This window comes from Pagrus major, chromosome 6 (assembly GCF_040436345.1).
Source record: "Pagrus major chromosome 6, Pma_NU_1.0".
Classification (NCBI taxonomy): domain Eukaryota; kingdom Metazoa; phylum Chordata; class Actinopteri; order Spariformes; family Sparidae; genus Pagrus; species Pagrus major.
In genome coordinates, this window is record NC_133220.1 from 8521061 (window position 1) to 8545623 (window position 24563).

The 24563-nt window shown below is 40.8% G+C and overlaps 2 protein-coding genes across 2 annotated transcripts; one reads left to right on the forward strand and one right to left on the reverse strand.

Moving 5' to 3' along the window:
- On the reverse strand, positions 1 to 24053 carry rnf207a (ring finger protein 207a). The gene is made up of 19 exons (XM_073469069.1): positions 23970 to 24053; positions 23799 to 23827; positions 23386 to 23576; positions 15960 to 16092; positions 15425 to 15569; positions 15131 to 15212; positions 14965 to 15040; positions 14393 to 14518; positions 12351 to 12397; positions 10540 to 10612; positions 9292 to 9360; positions 8854 to 8922; positions 8315 to 8421; positions 5118 to 5295; positions 3482 to 3667; positions 3143 to 3194; positions 2933 to 3050; positions 1920 to 2012; positions 1 to 477 (listed from the first exon to the last, which is right to left on the reverse strand). Exons 3-19 carry the CDS (start codon positions 23574 to 23576, stop codon positions 324 to 326), a joined length of 1899 nt encoding a protein of 632 aa, XP_073325170.1. The 5' UTR covers positions 23799 to 23827; positions 23970 to 24053; the 3' UTR covers positions 1 to 323.
- zpr1 (ZPR1 zinc finger) lies at positions 17138 to 18919 on the forward strand. The gene has a single exon (XM_073468225.1). It carries the CDS (start codon positions 17297 to 17299, stop codon positions 18632 to 18634), a length of 1338 nt encoding a protein of 445 aa, XP_073324326.1. The 5' UTR covers positions 17138 to 17296; the 3' UTR covers positions 18635 to 18919.
- Positions 24054 to 24563: the final 510 nt, after the last annotated feature.

Genomic DNA, 24563 nt, shown 5'->3' on the forward strand with positions numbered 1-24563 from the left:
CAGCAGGAACAAATCCAGGAAAGTGAGATGCGATTCACTCTTGTTTTCTCATTGAAGTCGTCCGTGACACTTAAATAAAACAAATTCATTACGATGTTGTTGTTGCTGTATGTCCTCGCCCGGCTCTGACTGATAGCAGTGAGTCCTCCGTGTCTGTACATCCACTGTCTATCAAAGGGGCTCACCTTGAAGCTGCTGACAGCTCCTCACCGCTGAGAAAACGTTATGTACAGTTTCTAGACAGATGAAGTCACACACCATCCCGGGGCTTGTTACGGTTGATTTAAGGCACAGGGAGTGGACAGGGGGGGACGACACGGTGTTTATGAAGGCATCTCATTGTGGCTGGACGTCGTCTCTGTGGGAACTCTCTGCCTGCCAGGACGGTTGGTCTTGACAGAGCTCTCCCCCGAGTCGAGGATCAGCGGGCGGTTGTTCTTGTCTCTGTCCTGGTCTGTCACACAAGTCTGGTTGTTACTGCCAAGACACAATAAATGAGGTGCTTCAGTCAAGAGTCCAACACAGGGAAACATGTTTAATAAATGTTTCTATCTGAATGGCAGCTACTACCTGACCTAGGCTGTTATGTGAGAAACGTTCAGACATTTTATATGACTGGTTGACTTTTTTTGACAGATTCTTTTGTGTCTTTCACATAAAAATAACCGTCACATATAACTTAAATTCTGGCCTCCCTGCATTGACTTTCCATTCATTTTCACATTGATGGGTTATTTTTTTTTACATTTTATTGACGACCTTCTAGGCTTTTTGTGACCAGGCCCCTAATTATATCAAGAAACAGCTTTATGAGCCTTGACGCCCTCTTAGATCCGCTGATGTTGGTTTTCTGATCTTTCCCAGAGACCGACTGGTGACTGAGGGTGATCTGGCTCTTACAGTCCAGGCCCCAAAAAACTAGAGCCTAACCGCTACTCGATTTTTGGTGCCGATATCGATATAAGGAAGTAAAAAAATATCAATATACTGGTTGATATGTACACATTTTTAGCACTGATTCCTCAAATGTAGTTATGTGACTAAGATGTGTAACAGAGGAAAGATATTTTACAGTTAAACATAAACTTTATTGTCTAAAATGACACCAGTCATTTCAGTAAACTTCACTAGGAATTGAATAATCCCAATTTATCCCAAGCATTGTTTTCTGTTTGTTGTTTTTATAATAACCAATAGCCAATACTGATATATCTGCAATCAGCCAATATTGCCTGATAACATCGACCGACTGATACATGATTTGCTAAATCTACCGCTGCTTTTAAATCTCCTTTTATTTAAAAAGTTTGTATCTCTGTGTGAATTTAAATTTTAAATCATTTTATTTATTTATATTTTAATATTATTGTTATGTTGAATTTTATCACTTTGTGAAGCACTTTTGTTAAAAGTCTGTTAAAAATAACCACGTTCAATCCTTAAAAATAACGTTTTTATTATTATCATTATCATCATCATATGGATTGAACGTGGTGGTTCACTCCGTAACACACAGCCGGTGTTTTCTCCTCACTCTTTGTTGGTTCGTCTGCTTGTCTCACCTGTCGTCTGGTCCTGTGCTCCTCTTGTGTCTACCTGTGGCTTCCCGTGCTCCTCGTGTCTGCGTAGTTTGTTTAGTTTTTCACTCATTGATTTCAGTTTTATTGCCTTTATTGCTTTTTGGACTTTATTCTGCCTGCCTTTGCTGCTTGCCTTTTCGATTTCTGGATTTAGTATTTTTGGTTTATGACTATCAGTTCTCATTAAAGCTCGCCTCCTTTTTCAACTCGCCTGCTTCTGTATCTGAATTTGGGTCCTCACCATTTTGCAACTGTGACATCCATGACTGAAAAATTAACACAAGGCTTTATATATATATACGTATAAAAACGACAGCTGTGCACAGTATGTGTCAATACCTGTCTTGACTGTCTTTAGCGATTGTGCTGTCTTCATAGATTTTCAGCATTGTCTCTGTGCGGTCGTCTTTGTGCTCTTTGGGCTCCTGAAACCTAGAAAATGCATTTTTGTAATTTGTTACAAATCTTGAGTTGTCAGTGCTTTTAAAGGACAACATGGATGTTATTGTGTATTTTCTTTCTTGAAAACAAATCTCACACAGAGAACAAAACCAACAATGTGTTAGTTTTTCGTCTACACTGTCTTTTGCACTCAGCTCCAAACCAACTGGTTCCTACTGAAGATGTCAACTTTTAAAAACGGGTCATAAATATTTAGTTTTATTTGTAGAAAAAAATCTGAAAACATCTTCTCACTGTAGATTTTAACAAACATTACACAAACAGGAGTAAATAGTGCATTCGTTGGGGACTACTTTCAGCTGCGGATTAATACAAATTTGCTGCTCCAGTGAGTGTTTACTGCAGCAGAACGGTGTTTGTGGAATTGAGTGGAGATAAATCACGGTGCCCGTGTTCATGTTAATGAAGGAACATGTCATCCAGCGCAACAATGAGGCTCAGGGAGGTGTTTTTAAATAGTTTTTTGACAACAGCGAAGCTCTGTGGCACGAGGGAATAAACACAGAGAATACTAAATAATTTACTGTTGTTCTTTGTCTCTTTATGGCATTTGTTGACAGAAGGATTTGAAAATAATCAGATGGATCCTTTCTAACCTCTAGTTTAGTCAGATTATTGTGTAAAAAGAAAACAAAGCAGCTTGAAAAGCGCGAAAAAGACGAACTAACTTTGTTTAGTGAAGCTACACATCTGCAAAAACTCACTTAATAATTAAAATAACAGTTTTGTTGTTGTTATCTACTTTATCCAGCTCAGTACCATACATACACTCCCACGCTTCATTAAGTGGTACTTCATTTCAAAGCTACTTCAGGCTACAAGAGCTTCATTTCAACCAATATGGCAGCAGATGGACAATATGGGCAGAACATATCCCCTGATTACAACACCTGGGCTCGAGTCTCTCTTTGACTTTGGCTATGGACAGGATGTAGGGGCTGATCTGTCGGGCGATGGTCGTTAGGTAAGAGTTCTCCTGCTTCAGCTGCATCAGATCGTGAAGCTGAGCTGGAATCAGGAAACAGAGAAAATGAGATTAGAATAAGAACGAGAGAAAGAGACAAATGTTTGAGAAGAAAAATATGAATTACTGTTGTTACCTTCATAGATCTCCTGCTCATTAGTGACCCTCTGAAAAGTCTCATCCCAGACCTGCGAGGAAAAGATGATTCTCATTAAATAATAACATTACAAGGACATTTTCCTGCCACGTTTGTGGCGACCACATCAGGTATTTTAAACCAAAATATATATATGTGATGCCATGTTTTTTTTTGTTGTCTCTGTTTGGAGTCTAAATGGCTGAAAACTAGCTTGTTAGTATGCAGCTTGAGGTGCTGACTGAGGCCAAATGTAAAAACTTCTTTTTGTCAGAACTTCCTGGCAGAGGCAGGTACACGCTAAAGGTCAAACCATCAAGGTAGTATCATTTGACACACCTCTTCAAACATGACTCTCATAGTTTCCACAGTGGAGTACTGAGCGGCTATCTGGCTGTCGATGTGCAGCGACCTGTCCAGGATCTCTCCCATTTTATCTGTGTTGATGATGGAGTGGTGCTTGGTCAGATCTCGGTGCAGCTCCTGGACCTGGTCCTTCAGATTCTGAATCTCTGTCTGGAAAGTCTACAAACACACACATATACAGCGCATCAGATACGACACTGAGGAGGTGTTTTTGATGTCTTTAAAACGGCAGAGATTTGACGGGTTTGCGGATGCCAGGTGAAGCGCATCTGAGCGTGAAAACCTTGTTGCCTACTAGACAGGTCGAGGAGGAATCCTCAGAAGAAATCATGCAGCTGTCTTTACATTGTTTGAGGATCAGAGGTGGTGTCAGCTTCACAGAACTCGACATGAACTGAGGTTAAAAAAAAAAGTGCATAGAGTTTGAGCTCAGTGGCTCTTTATCTCACACACTGAAGCAGCTTCTCTATGTCCCACGAGTGTCATCAATCCAATGTAAAATAGCCATAAAGTGGCAAAAAGCTGTGTTCTGGAGTTAATTGCTTGAAGGAAATACAACTATACAACTACGGCTCAGTAATTTCTTTTCAATGTGTGTATATAAAGTTTAGAAGTTTACACCAAGGACGTATGAAACAGTGACTCTAAATCAAAATGACAAGGGAATCTGTTTCAAACATTCGTAAACTGTAATAACTTTTCATCAGGCGCTATCATTAAGTTAAAACTTTAATTTGTCCAGTACTTTATGACCAAGTTCTTGCTAAATTGTGTGCTAATTTGAAAATGTTCACAACAATTTCAATTAGGCATCAACATGGTGAACATACATGTTAGCATCGTCACTGTTTGAATGTTAGCATGCTGATGTAAGCTGAGGTCACGGTTTTTCCAAGACTGTCCTAGTTTCAAGCTAGGTGTCTGAATTATTTTATGTTAAACCATAAAATGTAAACATTCACTACCAAATTGTTCCGTTTTTTACCTTGATTTAAATAAAGTTGATGATATTTTACTAATTTTCGGTGCTTACATGGACTTATATGATATATGCACCACCTGTCTGAATTTAACACTGATTTATCTGCATGTGTGTGAATTAGCCAGTGTGTCATTGTCAAGGCTGTTACTGGCCTATGAGTCATGGGGAAACTTATATGCTATGTAGCTTGTGGCTCTTCTTTTCTTTTTTTTAAAGGTTTTTTTTGCCTTTTCATGGCTTTATTTGATAATATAACTGAAGAGAGATGGGAATGGGGTAGTAGAGAGGGTTTGGGTAAGGGATAGGCAGAACTACAGAACCTTTCAGTATGCTAACAGTTAGCTGTTGTGTCAAAATGAAAGTCAGTCTTTTCTAAAAAAGCTTCAGGAGGTTAATGGTGTTGAGAGGCATGCTCAGTAGGTATGCCAGCAGAAATAATTGTCCCCCATTAAATTATTTATGTGGTACAACTGTGTGGAGGTTTAAAATATGGTCACCCTACTTTAAATCACATCCTAAATGCAGCCTCACAGACCTGCTAACATCACCAGAGACTCTTTTAAGTCTTGTTGAAATGTTGTCCTGTTGATCTGTAAATCTACATCATTAGTCACTCGCAGCACTCACCCTGTAGGTGTTCTCATAGTTGCGGCAGTGCTCGGTGAACGGGGTTTCTGTCCCCTCAGCCAGGAGGACCTTGGTGCAGATGTTGCGGTGACAGGTGGGCCTTCGCCCGAACACAGAGCCCTGGGGCATCTCACTGAGAGACGGGGAGCGGCAGCACACGGAGAGGGGGGACTGGTGCCTGAGGTGATGAGAAACAAAAAAAACACTGCCTTTTTTTCTCTCATTAATAACTGAGCTTAATGACATTTTTCTCCAACAGAACTAAATGTCCAGATAACACCTGCCACTTAAACCACAGGGGGATTGAAGCCTCGTACGAGATAAACTGAAAATGATACTGATCCAGAACAGCCAGCTCTGTACTCTCTGTGTAGATATTATAATGTAGTACGTGTGCAGCATGTTCAAAACCCTCAGAACCCAATGCAATATTCGTAGAATTTTAAATCTATTTTTTTTCACCAGGTCCTCGCTGACAGAGCTTTCTGTCATTGTAATCAGTCGGGAATCGTGTGCTTATTTTATGCAGAACGTCCCCCTGGTCCAGAATTTCCATTATTAAAACCTCGTCACTACTTTTACATTGTAATCTGTTAAGATATTAACTGCTTTGCACACTTTTACTATTTATTATTTAATCTAAAAATACATATTCCTGCTTTCACAATCATTTGATCGTGTTCTGTATTGTTTAGTGAGCCAATAAAACCGATTCTCATACGCTGCACACATTAATGTCTGGTTCTTTCTCAGCACAGCCACTTGTACTGCCCCAGAGGAGGTAAGTGCTTCACTCAAGCACACCTCGATGGTAGTTTCCATCTCTCCGTTAAAGTGTGAGTAAGGGGGTCAAATGTTTGCACAAATCATTCTTTCAAATAAAATGGACACTTAGTGCCTTTCAGCTGCTTGACATTTCTTTCCTTAAGTGTCTTTTTCTTCAATAAATACAGCTTTGCTGGAAAATGTTGGACAAAGCTGCAACTCCTGGTCGTCTGGCTTCATCTTTTAATACACCTTAAAAAGTCAGAAAACCGTTTACCTCAGAATAACCAAGAAAACTAGACTATTAGATTTAAGTTGTACGAGCTAAATAGTTAACTTAACTTAAAATTACGGATCTACTTTACTTGGTAATTTTAAGGTCATCAGCTTCCTTGAGTCAGACTTTAAAGTGTATGTTCATGTTTAAATGTAACCACATGAAGCTTTTTGAGAGAAACTAAATTATTCCGAACAAACACGTGTTACACGTGCGTTTGATCGTCTGCTCATGTATTTGTCTCGTTTGTTTTCTTTTCTCCGTTCTCTCTCGTCAAAGAGATCTCGATCGCAACGACACGACCTGATTAGAAGAAGGTTATATTCTGTTATAAATATCATGTGCCCGAAGTGAATCGGTACACTTGCTGTCACTCAGAACACTCACATCTCCTCACCAACACCTTCAACCAACGTGTGAAGGTATGTATGTACAGCACATAGCCACACAACAAGATAAACATACATTTATCTGGGCTCTGGTGGGACCGCAGTCTTGGCTTCATGCCTCACATAGCATAACTGCCCTGAAGCCATTCTCCACTTGCCTACGTGTGACTTCATTGACCTCACATTTCCATACGACTGTAGTCCTGTGAGCATCCACGCTGTGTCCCAGCACAGCCAATTAAAGAAACAGCCAGTGCTAAAGTAGTACTAAACAACATGGCCGCACAACTTCACTTCTGTTCTGTGAAATTATGATTATAGTAGTTCCAGCCAACTGGCCGTCCACCAATTCCTGCTCGATTTGCGGCTAACAAGTGGGGGGAAGGAGCTTTCAGACAGCAATTGAGGATATATCAGACACAACAACACATCCAGTCGCACTGAGTAGCAGACTACACCATGTGGGCTGCATTTTGAACTACCATACGGTGAGTAAAAGCCCATTTCCTCCTCCGCCTGTGGACTGAAGGATCGAGTGGACTTGAAAAATTGCGGAGTCGAGCACTTTTTGTAACGACGGTGTCAATGGCATCAACTGAAAGTCACTAAAGGGAGTAGAAAGCCAGCGTTTAACTGATCCCTCACAATTCAGTCTGTAAAACACACTCACTCCACCCATCACCATAAACATTCAAGACATTCAACAACTAAAGCTGAATTAACTGAGTTCACACTGCACTTATGTTCTCATGACACTCGATCCAAGACAATAAACTGCAATGACTTGATATAAAATACAGATAAATTTACCTGGAGTCTGGTAGGCTCTTACTCCTGCCTTCTCGCCCAGTGTTGATGCAACAGAGGACCTGTCTACAACATGTACCCCTCTCTCTCTGCCATACACATGTCATCCTCTGCACGCCCGGCTTCTGTCCTCCCGTCACCAAACGCCAATTAAAGACTGTGCCCGTGCTAAAGCTGTGACATCAGCGGCCTGGAACAAAGCGGCCCGACCGACCGCTCCTGCATGCCAACTTCCAGATGAATCCTGGAGAGTTCTGTGAAATTACGATAAAAATAGTGCCAGCCGGCCGCCCACCAATCCCTGCCCACTTTGCATCTTGCACTGGCAGGGCGTTGAGCAAGTTGGAAAAGAGAGTTGTCAGTATGTTGGCATTAGTGGGTGGGCTTAAGGACCTGTGAACAGTTGGGAGACTCTGATGTGGAAACAAATCAGTCAGGACAAAACTCTCTGTACCGAGCAGTGATGTGTGTTTAAATAAAGGTTGTATTTCCTGCTGGTTGATGTAGTTCTCTAAGACTATACGGCGTTGACAAAGAGCAAACACATTAAATGTTACACTAGTGACTCGTCATGTTATCTGCTGTGTTCCTGGCCCGGCCACAACAAAAGCAGAGCTTTCTAAAACAGGATCGACAGCCTCCTTCCCAGCCCCTCATGCGACAAGGTGAGTTACGTAAACATATCAGCGCACAGAGCTCACAGACACAGACAGAATAACTGCCATAGTGCGACTCAGCATGGCGCCTCCTTTCCTCTCACTGCAGTCATCGCTGTCTGCCATCTGTACTCGCAAACCATTTGGGGATTTTGAGTTTGGATCCTTCGCAAGTGTGAAATTTTCTGCCCAGACTTTTTTTTTTTGATTTGTTGGAAGAATCCGAATAATGCCATGGTGATATTTCAGGCGGTGAACGCACGTTGTAAAAATAAAACTTTACATTCAGAGAGATGATCTCACCTCGTTGCAACACTCGAACCGGAAACAGACGGAGGGCAGCGCGGGCCGAGCAGCAGCAGCAAGGGCTCCAGACAGCGAGCGAACTCACTCCTGTAGTCTGTGTTGATCTAATGAAAGGAGGAAAGTCATTTAGTCTTATCATCATATCAAAAGAGTTTCAATAATGTGCACGTGTCTGCTATCTTATCCTTAGTGTTTCAAAGAAAAGATAGAGAGAGAGAAAGAGTGAGTTTGATTTTTTAAACATTGAAAATAAACCCAAACTAAATGAGCAGAGAAACATCAACAAAACATAACTTGGATGTGCCGTTTCATCATATTAATGTTAACTAATGTGTGACCTCCCTTAATAAAGCTCTTATGAGAAGGCACTGAACTCAACTTTCTCACAAGAAAAATTAGTTCTGGGCTTTAGGGCCACCGAAGAAAAACCGGTGGAACAGCACTGGGAACAAGTGAAACCACTAATCAGTACTGCAGTGGATTACATTCTGACTGTAACCTTTTCCAGCTCTGCATGAAGGCTTGCTTCTACTCACTTTGCTGCTCTGCACCGGTCTCAGTCGATGAGGGAGCTTTACAATCCTCTTCAGCCTCTCCATGAGTTGCTGTGTAAGCAAGAACATCCGGGGTGTGATTCAGTGACCTGCTTCACCTCGCTGAGATATTATGGACAGCCTCCGTCGAAAGGCCAATGCAGTTCAGCTAATACTGTTAACTTCTCTCTTGCCAAGAAAACTTCCTCAGAGTAAACTTTGTTCTTAGAGAGAGGGCACGGCGCTGCTACAATCACTGATTAAGTGTCATTCACCGATATATATCACACACATGAATCATCCTTTTATCTCTATTTTGTCTGATAATTTCTTTAAATTCTCCTTTTCCTCGTCTGGTCACTCCTTTTTTACCCACATATGTCATATTATCCAAAAATATAGATCTAAAACACAGTTTGTAGTTGATGAGGCTGTACTCACGTAGCCCATGTCCAAAAACTCAAACTTGTTGGCTGAGCTGAGGAAGGCTGAACAGGTGAAGAGGTGAACCTAAAACCATCAGAGATTAAAAGGTCAGATTTCAAACAAGCGGCATGGAACATGAGACACCGACAGACAAGAAATTGAGATTAAATGGTATTAGAAACATCCCACGACTAACAGCACAGTCCTTTATAGTCTATTCCTAAAAGTATAGAGGTACAGGCTGAGGTAGAAAGTAACTAAGTAGTTTTACTTGAGCCTTTTCATTTTATGCTACATTATACTTCACTTTATAGATAGGATTGTTTTTGTTGCTCCACCACATCTATCTGACATCTGGAGTTACTTCAGAAACACATATTAATCTTAAAAAATACAATTCACTGGTTAAGATTAAAGCAGCTGTTCCCAACATTATTGGCTACTTGTTTTGCTTCAGATGGCAGGAGAGTTGTTCACAGCTCCACCACACAGTTATTTCACCTTTAAACTAAAAATCTTTAAAACCAATTAAAAAGATTAAATGAAAGTTTAAAATATATATATATATATTTGTATCAGAACTCTGTTTGTTCTCATGATCTCTCAGATTCATCTCGTGCCCCTTTGTGCACATAAAGTAGTTAAAACTAACTTATATTGTTTATATATTTATCTCAGTTACATTTGACTGATACTTTACATGATGCTGTAAAGGGGCTCTAGTTAACAATTCGTAGCTATTGACACGTACTAATCACTTTTTTATTGGCCACATGTGAGCCGATTGTAACATGACATGAAAAATGAGACCTTCCCCGTCTGTTCTTGGTTGTCTGTACAAGCCTGTGGGGGTTTTGTTTAAGTTGTTTAATGCTGCTGGACTGTGGATTTCTTTGTGAAGGGCTCAGGTCAGATTTTCTGCGACAGTCCACTGGATGTGACTTTACGCACGTTCTCATGTGGCTCGTCTCAGTGCCTCTCTCCAACCCACTTAGGGAGAGTAACAGTGGCCAACATTTGGATTCCTCTAACATGAACTAACCAGCTTCCAGCACAACACTGAAGTACCACAGAGCCCTTTTAAGTACATATTTGTTGATAATACTTTTGTACTATTACTAACTAGAGATTCTGAATGAAGGTCTTTGCTTCAGTAAAGGATCTGTGTATTTTTTTGAAGGTATTATGAGCAGAATATGTCAGCAGCAGTGTTTTTTCTTGCTGGTTATTGTGATTTATTATCAGGTCTTTACTTCACTCTACCTGGAGGGTTGGTAGGAGGGCAGTAAGGTGTGAGAGCTGCTCCTTCAGTGCTTTCTCCTTCTCCTCGTGTTGACTGCAAACACACACATAGGCAAACACACAAACATGTAACGCTACACCTTCACATCCCCGCATGCCGAAATACTCAGAGGATTCAGCTCGGGGAGGTGCAACCACAAACAACATACTCCATATTTCCAGAAGCTAATCTATCTGTCTTCTCTGTTTGTAACAAACACACAGACGCAGGTCCGGACACACAAAGCCCGACATAAATAGCCTTTAACACCCTTCCGGGAACCCAGCCACTGGACCGCTTCCAGGCAGTTCGAGATAGAGAGAGAGAGAGGGAGAGATGGAGGACAGTGGGCACAAAAAATCTCATTAAAGATCCCCACAGAGTGCAACTCGATACACTCACTCACATGCACAGAATTGTTCTCATTCAATCACGAATACGCACACATGGAGAGCACACTTACAACAGAAATGGTCATTCAGAGCTCTCGCTGTTTTGGAAATGGTAGTTTGCAGATTCACGGATAAAGCAGAGGAAGAGATAAAATACATTTTATTTCTGTTTGTATTCAAGTACCACATATAAGCCATTAATCTTCGGTAAAATGTAATTGATGTGCAATAATTTGATCGTGGAGACTAATTAGCTGCAGACCTTGGATGGCATTAAATCAAACTTTAATGATTGCTGAGGGGACGTAAGATTTTTAATCATTCTAGAGGCTGAGAACTTATGAGTTAATGCTGAATTAATGGTTTGGGAGGCTGTCATTATTTTGCTTTTTTGCAAAGTAACCTCTTAATTATTTTTGTCACTTTACTGTCTTGTTTCTGCACAACCAAGCAGCTACTAAGTGTCATGGCAGGCTGCCACTAGAGCTGCGAAGAATAATCGATTAAACTGATTAGTTGTCAACTGTTAAATTAATTGCCATCAATTAATCAATTTCAGTAACTTTTAAAGCAAAAAAAAAACTGTCCTCTGTGACAGTAAACTGAATTTCTTTGGGTTGTGGATCAAACGAGACATCTGAGGACGTTATCCTGGGCTTTGGGAAACACTGATCGACATTTTTCAGCATCTTCTGACATCTCATAGACCAACAACTAATCTATAGATCGAGAAAATAGTCCTTTGATTAGTCGACAATGAAAATAATCCAACCCTTGATGTCCCAAATAAAAAAAAAAAAAAGTTTTGATCCTATTCTCAAGACAGTATGCTGTGTTGAAAATGGCTCAAAACCACATTAGGGTGCTGCAATGGACACAAGTTACTCCTTTTTCAATAGCAGGTGCTAAATGTGCTATCTGTGCTCGGGTTTTATTTAAATTGGAGGAAATCTACTGACTGCACCAGGTTTTCCTGCAGCTCTTAATGTTGTTGTTACTCAGGACTTGAGAACGTCTGTCATTTAACATCCTGTATATTTGTCTATTAATACTTTCACTTGGCTTCCTTTTCATTGATTGGATCCAGGCACAAGCTGCAACCACTGGCTTGAAGTCTTAATCCTACTGAAGCGGTTTTAATTCAGTACCGTGCTTTGTGGAAGTGAAAACCACCCATGAAAATGTGTTTAGTGAGAAGTCAGATTATTCCAGAGCAAACAGGGTGCTGCTGTTCATCACCCTGAGCACAATGCAGCATAATAACATGGGAGAACTATCAAGTGACCTGGTGACAGCAGGATAATAGCGTTCAGTGTGGTAAATATTGTGGCGCCAGCTTTTGTGGCAACAAAAGAGCATTTTCACATAATAACTGTTAATCTTTATATATTCAATTTTACCTCTGAGCTGCTTTCAGCAGAATCTTCTTCCTCTCTGCTAGTTTTTCCTGTCAGAGAACAGAGAAAACACACCCCTTTTATTCCTTACACTGCTGTGAAAATGGCCTTGAGCTCTCTTATATCTAATGAATTTTCAAGATTGTGGGGAGAAAAAACTAGTGTGAATACCACAGTGCGGCGTCTGCTCTCTCTGATTGTTCATTATGCAAACAAAGTACGCTCTCTTCTCACAATTAGGTTAACAGAGACATCCAGTGGCCAAACAGTGTAAATGGTGCTGATGTAGTGAATCTAATCATTTGCTAGGGTCAGTTAGATAAAAGTCCAAAATGTATTTGGAGATGCTTCTTCGCTTGCTGTTTAAAAATGATGATGGTGATTCTTGCAATGGTTTATGAAAAGAGTAACGCCTGCACGCTGACTCCACAAACCACACATTTATTAAAATGGACAATGTTTTGATCCCATTCAGATCTTCCTCACGTTAAAAAAACCTCCATCAAGCATGTTGGAGCCCCGAGATGAGAAGAGGACATGAATTTTTAGGATCATTATTAAACCTTTATTTGACCACAAGGAGAGTTTTTATGTGTTCAACGCCAAGAGATCTGAATAACATTAGAGACAGAGATATGTTTTGGGTATAGCTTGTAGTTGGTAGCTGTCCATAGTCCATAGTACATGTGTGTTACTGGATGTTACCAGAAAAACATGATACATATTTTAAAGGTGACATGCGTTTTTAATGCTTTTTAAAAATATTTATAATATACTTGTATATTTGATGTGCCGTCTCTTTTCTCCAATTCTGTGGAGTTGACTTAGTTTTGGCCCTAAAAGAAGAATAATCAATCAATCCAATCTTTAATTTAGTTGATATCCTCACAGTGTCGTATGACAGGGAATAATACGTTTTTAATAACCTCTGATTTTGAATTTTTCCAGTCCAGAAATGTGTAAATGACCTGATCTCATTATTGAACCACAACGATTCAACTGGGCTCTAAATATTTTAGGAACGTGCTTTTATATTGGTTTAATATCGGTTTGAAGTGTGATTTCTCAGTTCATAGTGTGCTCAGTTTATATTCTGTAATTCCAATAGCTCTAAGCCTAGACAAACGTCTATTTCTATCTTGTGTGTGTTTTAAATGTGAATCATGAATCGTGTATTGTTGAGCCTTGTCAAAGGAGAATTTCTGTCACTGTTGGGACGGACAATAAAGTTTATCTATTCTGTTCTATTTTGAAGATTTAATAATAGCTTTAATAAAGCAGCATGCCTCCTACTGAGCAAAACACATCAAAAATTTAACATCGTTGGTAAACGTTCAACATCAAAAGACGTCCCCTGAGGAGCCAGAAATTTGGCGCAGTCTTTTTAGAAACATTTTTTAACATTCTCTACTGACGTCTACTGAGATCCTCACAGGGTTCAAAATGAACATTTTGAAGACGTAATTTTAGACAGCCTCTTGTGGTTAAAATCTTTAGTTTTTATGACGTCCATAGACTCACTTCAAGTCAGCCACGGGGTGGAATTGAGGAATTCGGTTTTAATGTCAATACATGGGGTGCACACCCTACCAGGTGAGCTAAGAGGGCACCCTGTAAGGATGTCGATAGTGAAAGTGAAAAAGACTTTTAAAAAAAACAATGCAAAAACTTTTATTCTGGCTCGTCAGTGGACGTCATTTGAACGTTTGACAAAGACGTGAAATTGACGTCTTTTGGATGTGTTTTGCTCAGTGGGCTGTTAATTCCAGCTTGTTATCAACATTATTTTGCACTTGACACTGAACTTGAACCTGTTCCTATTTAAATCTGCAAAGAGCTCGATGCTCTGCTTCCAAATTATTTTGACTGGTCATTTCTTATATTCTTATTAAACTGACTAAAGGTATTTGTCTCTTTCTGCCCTTTCAAATTATTGTCCATTTAAAGAAATGTGTGGTTTTTAAGTAAGCATGCAGCAGTTATTCTTTTAATTAAATGAAAAACAACAGTTGTGAAAATACATCACATCAGGATCATTATATAACCTGCAAGCTGTTGAACAGAGTACAGATTGCACTCTCTTCTTCCTCCACATTCAGGCACACTTCTCCTATCATCGCTCTCAGCAGAACGATTGCCTCTCGAGCTGAAGTCTGCAGCTCCTTCACCACCTACAGATGGAGGAGGAGGAGGAGGAGGAGGCTCACTGTCATTTAAAGGCCACGTTGTCAATGGCACTGCTGCACATTTGTCATGAGAACGATAATCAGAACTTCAAGTCGAAACAAGCAAGCAGAGTTGAAGCTATTTTGCTGGTCAGATATACAATCAAAGATCAATGTAAGCTTCAGGACAACCCAAAGCAGCAATGGTATAAAACAAAAATGAGCAGTGAAATTATACTAAATATTTGTATTTGACTCCAGTTGATTCAGCAGTGATCAAAACATTGTTAAAAACAATCCTCATTTATATGTTTGTTTATACAAATTGCAGGTGAGGAGCTGCACAAATTCAAAGCACACCTGCACCACATCTCACAATATCATCACCACTGCTGAGTGCTTGAATTATTCATGATGCCAAATGTGTAGATGAACAGACAGGAGTCTCTCACCAGCACAGCCTGATCCAGCATCTCGCAGCCCTGCATGTAAGCTGTTTCAATATCAATGCAGTGAGTCCGACTCTCCCTGTGGTAAACAAACAGCTTATTTAACGTGTAGAAGAGAAGATGAGAGGACTGCCGACAGTCGTAAATTCTGTGTAGCGTATTCACTCACACTTGCATGTCTCTGAAGCACTTGATGCAAAGCATAGACTGATTCTCTGTTGAGAACAGGATGTAGGGCTCCTCGTGGAGAGCTGCGGAGACAGAGGCGCCTTTTAACTTCAATCCACAGGAGTGTATTCCTAGTGTATTCTGTGTTTTCAAAATTTGGATTTTTTTCAGAATACAAACACAAGTTGCCTTTCATACCGCTTTGTTAAGAAATCCTTAAAAAAGCAAAAGAGGGACTACACCTGTCGTGAGCAACATGCTTTTACACCTGGAGTTAATTACAGGTGGCACTCACAGCAATCCCTGTGTTTAGCTTTGGTGCGTTTGGCGAGGGATACAATCTCGTGGTGGGAAAACATTCTGGCCTTGTGAGTCAGCTCCCTGCAGGTGCCGCACAGTGGCTGGCTACAAGTGTTGCAGAAGTACATCACCCCTGTGTCCTGTATGAGAGGAAAAAAAAGCATAAACAATGCAGCTGAAAGGCAGAGTGGGAAGATAGTTTTGTTATTTTATGTTTTTTTAAGGCTACACATGTTCTCTGTTGCAATATTTGATTAAAAACATACCTGCAATGAAGCCAATGTGTGTGTAGTTTAAATGTTCTGATTTTAGCGCTCCCCAGTGGTAGTATGATACACCAATGTCCACCAGGACTGTCTCATTTATTAAAGATGCTATAACAACCAACAAATTACAAAATCTTTGAGTATCAGCCACATACAATACTGGGAGCATATCAATATTCCCAAGGTCCTATGTTCCCTGGTACTACATACCCTGGTCCTATGTATTTCTAATGTCTGTGGGTCTGTCTGTCTGTCAGGTTGTACCTTGTTATTACTCTCTTGGTCACAGTTGGCACACTGCACCATCTCCTCAGCGTCTCCGTTGTTGTCCACCAGAAACTTCAGCAGACGGTCCTCTGGAGGGAGGGTGCTATTCCCTTTTACTACGGATGGGTAACTGTGGCAAAGACAGACATTCAGAGAGCCTGAGTGATTGTTCAGAGAAAATCATGACATTACGCACCAAATTAGTTCGACTGGCACTTTTTTTCTTGTTACTTCACTTGGATTTTTGACCTGCGCTGTGTAGAGTGATGAATGCACAAAGTTTGACATTAATAGGCTGTTCATTCATCCGCAGATGCAATACTGTGTCTCTGTGCTCACCTTAAATCTGAGTTTAAGGTGTGTACATACAAGCAGGAAACAAAATATTACATCTGAATATTTGTCTACACCTTAGAACATGTCTGGAAGAGCTTTAAAATGTATCTCTTTTATTTATGGATAGTTCATATTTTATACTCTGTATTTCAAGAGTTCAGAGTTCCTGAGTAATCCAGCAACACTGAGACCGTTGCCAAGCAAAGTTTAAGGAAAAACAAGAAAAAGAAAAAACAAAAGTGATCAACATGAGTAGGGTTGCTGCGATATACCAATTTCAAGGTAGAACGTGTTGTGGAAACTGACGGTTATCATACCGTGTACATTGCTTATCTATCATATTAGTGTTATTAAAAATATATACAACATATTTTGTGTCTGTCAGGACATAATATTTTGTAAAATTATATAACAAATACATTATTTTACTGACTCAGGGTCACTTTGACTAATAATAATAATCATAATAATAATCATAATAAGTAACACCATTTACTATGATATCTTGAAAACGTGATATTTTCTGAGATCACTGTCGTACAGTGAAAGTCTCATACTGTTTCAACCCTAATCACATGTAAAGGCGATATACAAAGATACATATAAATAGAAATTGTGCAAAAACATAACAAATAGAAGAAAGTTGCAGTTTATCTCCAGTGTAGTGCAAATATCGAATAAATAACCTCCCAAACAGGTTAAATTAGTTTTAAAACTTGTCTGACTGCCCTGTCTGCTGCAGAGACTCAGCTGTAGTACTGCAGAGAACCTGAGGGGGGCAGCAGAGACGTCCGTGACACCTCCACCGTAGAAGAAGAGGAGGCGGAAGGCGGAAGTGGCTGTGAAGCTCGACAGGACAAGCGTGTGTAAAAGCGTCAGGGCAAGTCTGAACGAGCTGTCATCTGGAAACTTCCAGCAGAACACACCTCAGAGCAAGAAGCGGGACTTCATTAAAGAGTTTGTCCACCGAGAAAAACACTTACGACGTCCAAAAAAAAATGTCTGTTATCTCCGAGGACGGTGTGCGCGGCGGGAGCCTGTTCACGGATATAAGCGCCGATAACGACGACTGGGAGCCCACCGAGATCGAGAGCCTGTGTATGAACTGCTACAAGAACGGTACGACGCGTTTACTTCTGACCAAAATCCCTTTCTTCAAAGAGATAATCGTCAGCTCGTTCAGCTGCCCTCACTGCCACTGGTCCAACACGGAAATCCAGTCCGCAGGCCGGATTCAGGATCAGGGCATTTGTTACACCCTGAAAGTCAAGACAAGAAAGGACTTGAACCGTGAGGTTGTGAAAGCAGACAGCGCGACCACCAGGATCCCTGAACTGGATTTTGAAATCCCACCCTTCACTCAGAAAGGTGCACTGTCCACCATCGAGGGTCTCTTGGACCGAGCGGTTGCAGGGTTGGAACAGGAACAACCTGTCAGGCGAGCCACTCACCCAGAGGTGGCTGACAAAATAGATGAATTCATCCAGAAGCTCAAGAAGTTAAAAGAGGTTGAAAACGAGTTCACCGTTGTGATTGAGGATCCATCCGGCAACAGTTTTGTGGAAAATCCAGTGGCCCCTCAGAAAGACGAGGCTCTCGCCGTGTCCAGGTTCAAGCGGACGGTGGAGCAGGACATCAAGCTGGGACTGAAGGCTGAGGATGACTTGGGCGAGGACGAGGAACCTGCTGGCAACGACCTGGAGGCCATGAGAAGTGAGGTTTTGGTCTTCGACACCAACTGCCCAAATTGCAACGCGCCAGCCTCCACCAACATGAAGCTCGTCCAGATCCCTCACTTCAAGGAGGTCATCATCATGGCCACAAACTGCGACAGCTGTGGCCACAGGACCAATGAGGTGAAATCAGGTGGAGCCACAGAAGAGCTGGGCACCAAAATCACCCTGCACATCACTGACCCTTCGGACATGACCCGAGACGTGCTCAAGTCCGAGACGTGCTCCATCTTTATCCCGGAGCTGGAGTTCGAGCTGGGGATGGCAGCCGTGGGTGGGAAGTTCACCACCCTGGAGGGGCTGCTGAAGGACATCAAAGATCTGATCGTCTCCAAAAACCCCTTCGTCTGCGGTGACAGCAGCACTACAGACCGGATGCAGAAGCTGAGGGAGTTTGGGGAGAAGATAGACAAAATTATGGCTGGAGAAATGGATGTGCACTTCGTCCTGGACGACCCGGCAGGGAACAGCTATCTGCAGAATGTGTACGCCCCAGAAGAAGATCCTGAGATGACTACGGAGAAGTACACCCGCACATTTGAGCAGAACGAAGACCTCGGCCTGAATGACATGAAGACTGAGGGATATGAGGAGGAAAAGTGAGCTGAAAGGACTAAATGAGTCGATATGTCGACGATGTCTTGTCAGAAACCCAGTCTCATTACATTGCTCCATATTTTGTCATATTTTCAGACATTTTAAGTTTAAAAACTGGGTGACTGGTTGTTTCCATCAGTATATTATTGGTGACGGGGATTCTAAGTTGTTTAAATGTAACTTTATTTGTTCACATGGATGCTAAATCCTCATTGTTGCATTCTTGCAACTTCCCAGAAGATGGCGCTCTGTTATCTCTGATTAAAAGGTTTCTTTTCTCTCAGAAGACCACATACTGTGTGACAAATTAATCTTTTTATACACCTGTTAGCATAACATCATCTCAATAAAGTGTTATCTCTGATAGTTTAGCTCTGCTCTTTTGAATTGGCAGATGTTGAGAGAGAATGTTTAATGTTGTATTAAAGATTAATTTCAGATAGGAATTTTCTGGTTGTATCTTTTATAATTAACTTGAGGAATAGCCAGAATTTTTTTTAACAAAGACTTATTAAGATTATTCAAAAGTCTGTGTGTATCTGCAGGATCATCTTTATATAATTATATATTTGGGCTGCGACTAAACGAATTATTTCCTTTATCAGTTGATCATTTTGTTGTCAGAAAGTAGTGGAAAAAGCCTGGAGCCAGATTTAGGGGGGCTGCAAGTAATTCCTCAAATATCTTGTTTTATCCACAACCTAAAGATATTCGGTTTAATGTCTTAGAGAAACCAGAAAATATTCACATTTAAGTAGCTGTAATCAGAGAATTTTAACTTTTATTCCTCAGAAAATGACTCAAACTGATTAACTGATTATCAAAATCGCTGGCAATTAATTTAATTGCTGAAAACTAATAAATCAGTCATTCCAGCTTTAGTATGATGTACCAGAGCTCAATGTGACAAATTCAGAATCAGAAGTATTTTAACGATCCCTGTGGGGGAGTTGCTCCTTCTATTATAGAAATATTACACTGTAGATATGAACAAGATTTAAATAGAGAAAGATAATATGACAAGAGTAAGTCAGAATGAAGTATATAAAGTACTATGAAATAAAAAAAAAAAAAGTACATAAAACTATAATAATGACAACTTTGTATATATTAAATACACAGGCTGAAGGAGATGTATCATCTTACCATCAATCTAAAACCCAAACATACAATAAAAGAATAAAATAACAAGAAAACAGCAAAACATTTGAGAGTCTGAAACCAGAGAACAAAAGCTACATTGCTTGACTGAAAAATAAAACAGTTGCCTATTAACTTTCTGTTTATTAGACAAAAGCTTAACTAAGTCTAGATTTTGATAAGCCAGTTCTTGTTAACCCAAAGAGTTAAAAATCCCTCTTGAGGTCCATTAAATGTCAGCTAGAAAAGAACAGGGGCAGCTGCCAGGTCCAGTTTCCGTCACATTAACCTCATTTACACAGGCCTGTTAGATTTAAACATAAAGCTGTTTGCCTCATTCTCATTCAGCTGCAGTGACACAAACGTTCCTCTCTCCTGTCTGCTGTGAATGTTTTTATCTGGTTTTCATAGCAACAGGGATCTATTGTGTTCTACTAATAGCAGAGTAGTGGATTCCTAGATTACATGGTTCTTGAGTGAGCAGCTGTTAGCTGCTGCTGCTGCTGATAGAAATAGTAGCAGCGGGCCCCTGTAGCCTGAGACCAGACAGCAGAGCACAGTGGCTCGGTGCCCACAGGGTTATTTCAATAGAAAACTCGTGATTTCCTGGGTTTCCCCACCTCAGTTCTCAGCACCTTGTATCCTGATTAAAAGCACTGCTGTTGGTTTTACTTTGATTTACACAGCTATGCATTATCTACCTCAACATAGGGTCATATCGAACAGCTATGAGGCAGATGAATGTGGAAGTCGCCTGAGGTTCAGCCAGTTTGTCTCTAATTTTATTCTATTTAATGCACGATAATTAGCTCACAGTATATTTAATCTGAGTTAAATATGAATTCAAACATACACGCCTCAGCAGAAACACTTATTTTTAAGAAGACATACGTGTGACTGAGCAGAATCAGAACCCAGGAGCTGCTCTTCAGGGATGATTTAAAAAAAAAAATGTATAGAAAATCTTTATTCAACTAGGAAGTCACACTGATAATAAGTCAGACCCAGCCACAGCTGAATAGCATTATCTAGCACCTGACAGGACAACAACATCAAATCACAGTAGCAAACAGACTGTGGAGTGCATACCTTCACCAAGGCCCAACAGTCCCCTTCAATTCAATCATGCCTGATCTAATATCAAATAAAACATATTTAAATCCTCTATATCTGGATTTTTATTTGGATCTGCATCAAATTGTCCTCACTCACAGATACCAGCCACCTAAATACACCAGATTTTTTCGTCAATATCTATGCATCAATCCCTGAGAAGCTAACAAAAATGTCTTTCTCACAATGTTAAAGAATGTGAGAAATAATTCCTGGATCTGCTCGTTTATCCTCCTTGTTGGAGGTAATAAGTGCATAAAAAAGCCATTGTGATGTGTGAAGCAACTGTAGCTCACAGTGACCACGTCCGAGTTTGTTTCGGACCTTCAGACCTTCATCAGGTTGTTTGACACCTCAGATATTGTCCAGATCTGTCTGAATATTCTTGAGAATTAAAAGGTTAATTGCACTTTGAAAGGCTGTGCGAGCATTATTAAGCAATACACAGCAGAAATGCTGACCCTGTTAGAGCCTGTGTGCAGACACAGATCCTCAGGTGAGGCCCTTCTGGTCGTCCCTAAGTCGAGCCTATAATCTAAAGGCGACTGTTCTTTTGCCATCAGGGCCCCTCAGCTTGGGAACAACCTACCTGCAGAGATAAGACTCCGAGAATCAATAATTTCTTTTAAATCCCCTCGTAAAACTGACTTTTATAGGCTTGCTTTTATGTGTGGAGTCGTATTTTTTAATTCCTTTCAGTCTTTCTATCCTTTTATTCTTTTCACTGTTCTTGTTCTTTTTGTCTCTAGTGCCTCTTATGTGGTGTTTTCTTTTTATCGTCCCTTTAATGGTTTTGTTTGTATTCATTCATATTGGCATTTCGTGTTTTGCATCCTTGTTTTCCTTGAAACTCAGCATGACTGTTTGACTTTCTTCATCCACCCACAAGAGGAATCTGGGTCAAGCTGCGTCTGACCCAGAAGAGAAGATTCCTGGCGAAATCAACTTGCATTAGACATCCTGTTCTATACTGTACATCCCCGTGTGCTCTGATGGGGGGAAAGTTAACACTGCAGACTTGAAGGTGACTGTTAACCACGTGTCATTCCTTAATAGGGGATGAAATGGATTGGTATCATGTGACTGCTTTTGATTGCCCTAAGCTGCTGGCACCGCTGCCAAATACCAGTATGCTTTGTTTGCTGTGTGACTGGTCTTAGAAGAACTTGCCGGCCCCGCTGAGCGCCGGGGCCAAGGACTAAATCAGAGACCGGGATGACCCTGCAGCTGCTCCAGCCACTCAGGCCTGCTCTACCCACACCAGGCCAGCAACGGGTCACTCGCTGAGCAGCACCCTCAAACCAAAACAGACAAGACTTGATGCTCTCTGAAACCAATGGGATTCCCCTCAAATCTCCTGCATGAACCAAACCAATCTACTAATCAACTTATGTGGAACGAATCCCTTTGAGCAATGCTGCCCAAAACTGGGGCCTGTGGGAAAAATTTGGCTTTTCACATAAAACGTCTGACCCTCCACAGGGACTCAGGGGGCAATATTATATTTTCCTCTTGGAAACGAAACAGCTTAATCATGTTTGAGACGTTGGAGATCACCTGGTCGTTACATCGACACATTATATCATGACACAAGCCGTGTGAGGTTGTAATCCAAACTGAGTAGGACACCAAAACAGGCAGTCCTTCACCTTTGGCCTCAATACTTAGTTTGTTTTGGACTTTAAGGCTTAGGACTGTAGGTGTGATATCCAGGCTTTGATATCATAAGCAGACGCTAAATCACTAGCTGCGCTTACATGGACCCTAATATCCCACCAATAATCAGAATAAACGCCCAATCAGGATAAAAATGCCTCATGTAAACACCTCAATCAGAAGAGATCCGTCCCCATCTGAATGTATTTTCAGTCAGCTCGAGGCAGGTGGTGTAAACCTTTGATAACCCGTTCAAAGGTCTACACCACTCATATTCTGATTAAATGCTTTGGGGCAAAGCAACCACTGTGTTCAACGTCCATTTCTAGTATGGCTGAACAATAAACCAAACAAATCCTCTTGTTCTAATTTTTGCATTTCATTTTCACTGAAGAAAACATAAAAATGACATGATTTTTGCAGTTCTGCACCTCACAAGATTGTTCCATTGTATCTGGAGAACATGAAATGTAGGCCGGGCGTCTCTGTCGCATCACAGTGCTTCATTAATGATGAGTATGCTGTGACACATTTTGCATTTATCAAAAAAAAGTTGCAGCTCCTGTGATTTGGATGTTGCACTTGGCCATATTGATTAATTGTGCAGCCCTGATTTTCTTGCTCAGGAACTTTATTTAAACCTTTTCTTTCCATTATTGTTAATATACAGTATAAGGTAAAGTTAAGGTAAGTTAAAAATGTATTTGAGGAAGTGTCAGAGATGTGCCTCTGTTTAAATGCAATCTTAGTGTGGAGAATAAAGAACGTAGAACACAGACTTTCCATCGCTTTCAAGATTGATCATCTACATCGACTCCGCTCAACGTCACAGTGCTCACGTCTCTTACCCACAGAGGGGGCAGCTGAGACGGCTGTCATTGGTCCGGCCGCTTAGACAGCGGGCACAGAAGATGTGGTAGCAGTCCAACAAACAGGGCGTCTGGTACTGCTCGTGGCACAGGTGACACACCAGGGGGTGGACATTACTACAATCCACATTACAAAGGTTGTCCAGGTTTGTGAAGATTCCTCCTGCCATCTGCAAACAGAGTAAGTGAGCAATGAAAAAAACTGTGAGAGTATCACTTGATTGATAAAAAGTCACATCACCACATCACTAAAAAAGAACATTTCAGTGTGTGTTATTGTCAAAATAGTCCAGTTATTATGAGAGAGGCTAAGCTGACTATGATATAAAAGACAAGAGAGTCAGATTTTAATGAATCTAAACAAAAGGATTTGTTTTTTCTTTCTCTCTTACCTTGTCAGACGTGTGATGACCGTCCCTGACTTCAGTGGCAACAGGCAATCAAAAGATGGCAAATGAATAACATCAAACACATTGTCAACACCAACATTATATCCAGCTTACAAATCCTACTGTAAATGCCGTAGGCTGGTCCGCAGACAGCACAGAGAGCCACTGTCTTACCTCTCGGTGCTGCTATCAGCTACCCACGGCAGGAATGACAGCAATGCAGAAACTCTTCAATAGTAGGCCGATGGGGTCCCTCCGCCAGGCAGCTGACAGCACACACCTCATGCCAGCCCCCAAGTGTTGCCAAAGTGCAAAAGGGACATTTAATATTGCTGTTCCATACAGATTAAAAATACAGTTGTCCTATTTCTAATGTCACACTGTTGGACTCTAAGGCAGGGTGAACAGCGGGGTGAGGAGTGAATATTACAGCATTGCAAGTAATTCAATCTGGTGCAACACTTAAAGAGGAGAACTTGTCACATAAAGCACTATTTTTATGCCTTCTAGGCACTTTGTAAACTTTGTTTCAGAAGGGTGCCACATAAATGAAGCTCGACACCGTCATGTTCCAATAACATCACTTTCTAAATACAATTAGAGGCATCAGCCGCTCTAATTCAAGAGCAAAACAGTGAGCATGTTTAATGCAATGCAAATTATGATAAATAATGGGTAATATCTTTAAAATATTATTAATTATTGTTTTTATCTGGTTTGTAAAATGTCCTTGGGTAAACTTGAAAGATGCTTATAAATAAAATCCAT

Coding starts and splice junctions, on each gene's coding strand:
- zpr1 (XM_073468225.1), top strand. CDS start 17,297: ATGTCTGTTATCTCCGAGGACGGTGTGCGCGGCGGGAGCCTGTTCACG.
- rnf207a (XM_073469069.1), bottom strand. CDS start 23,576: ATGGCAGGAGGAATCTTCACAAACCTGGACAACCTTTGTAATGTGGAT. Junction 15,213..15,424: donor AGCTAAACACAGGGATTGCT/GTGAGTGCCACC, acceptor CTGTCTCCGCAG/CTCTCCACGAGGAGCCCTAC. Junction 478..1,919: donor GCTAAAGACAGTCAAGACAG/GTATTGACACAT, acceptor GTGTCTTGGCAG/TAACAACCAGACTTGTGTGA.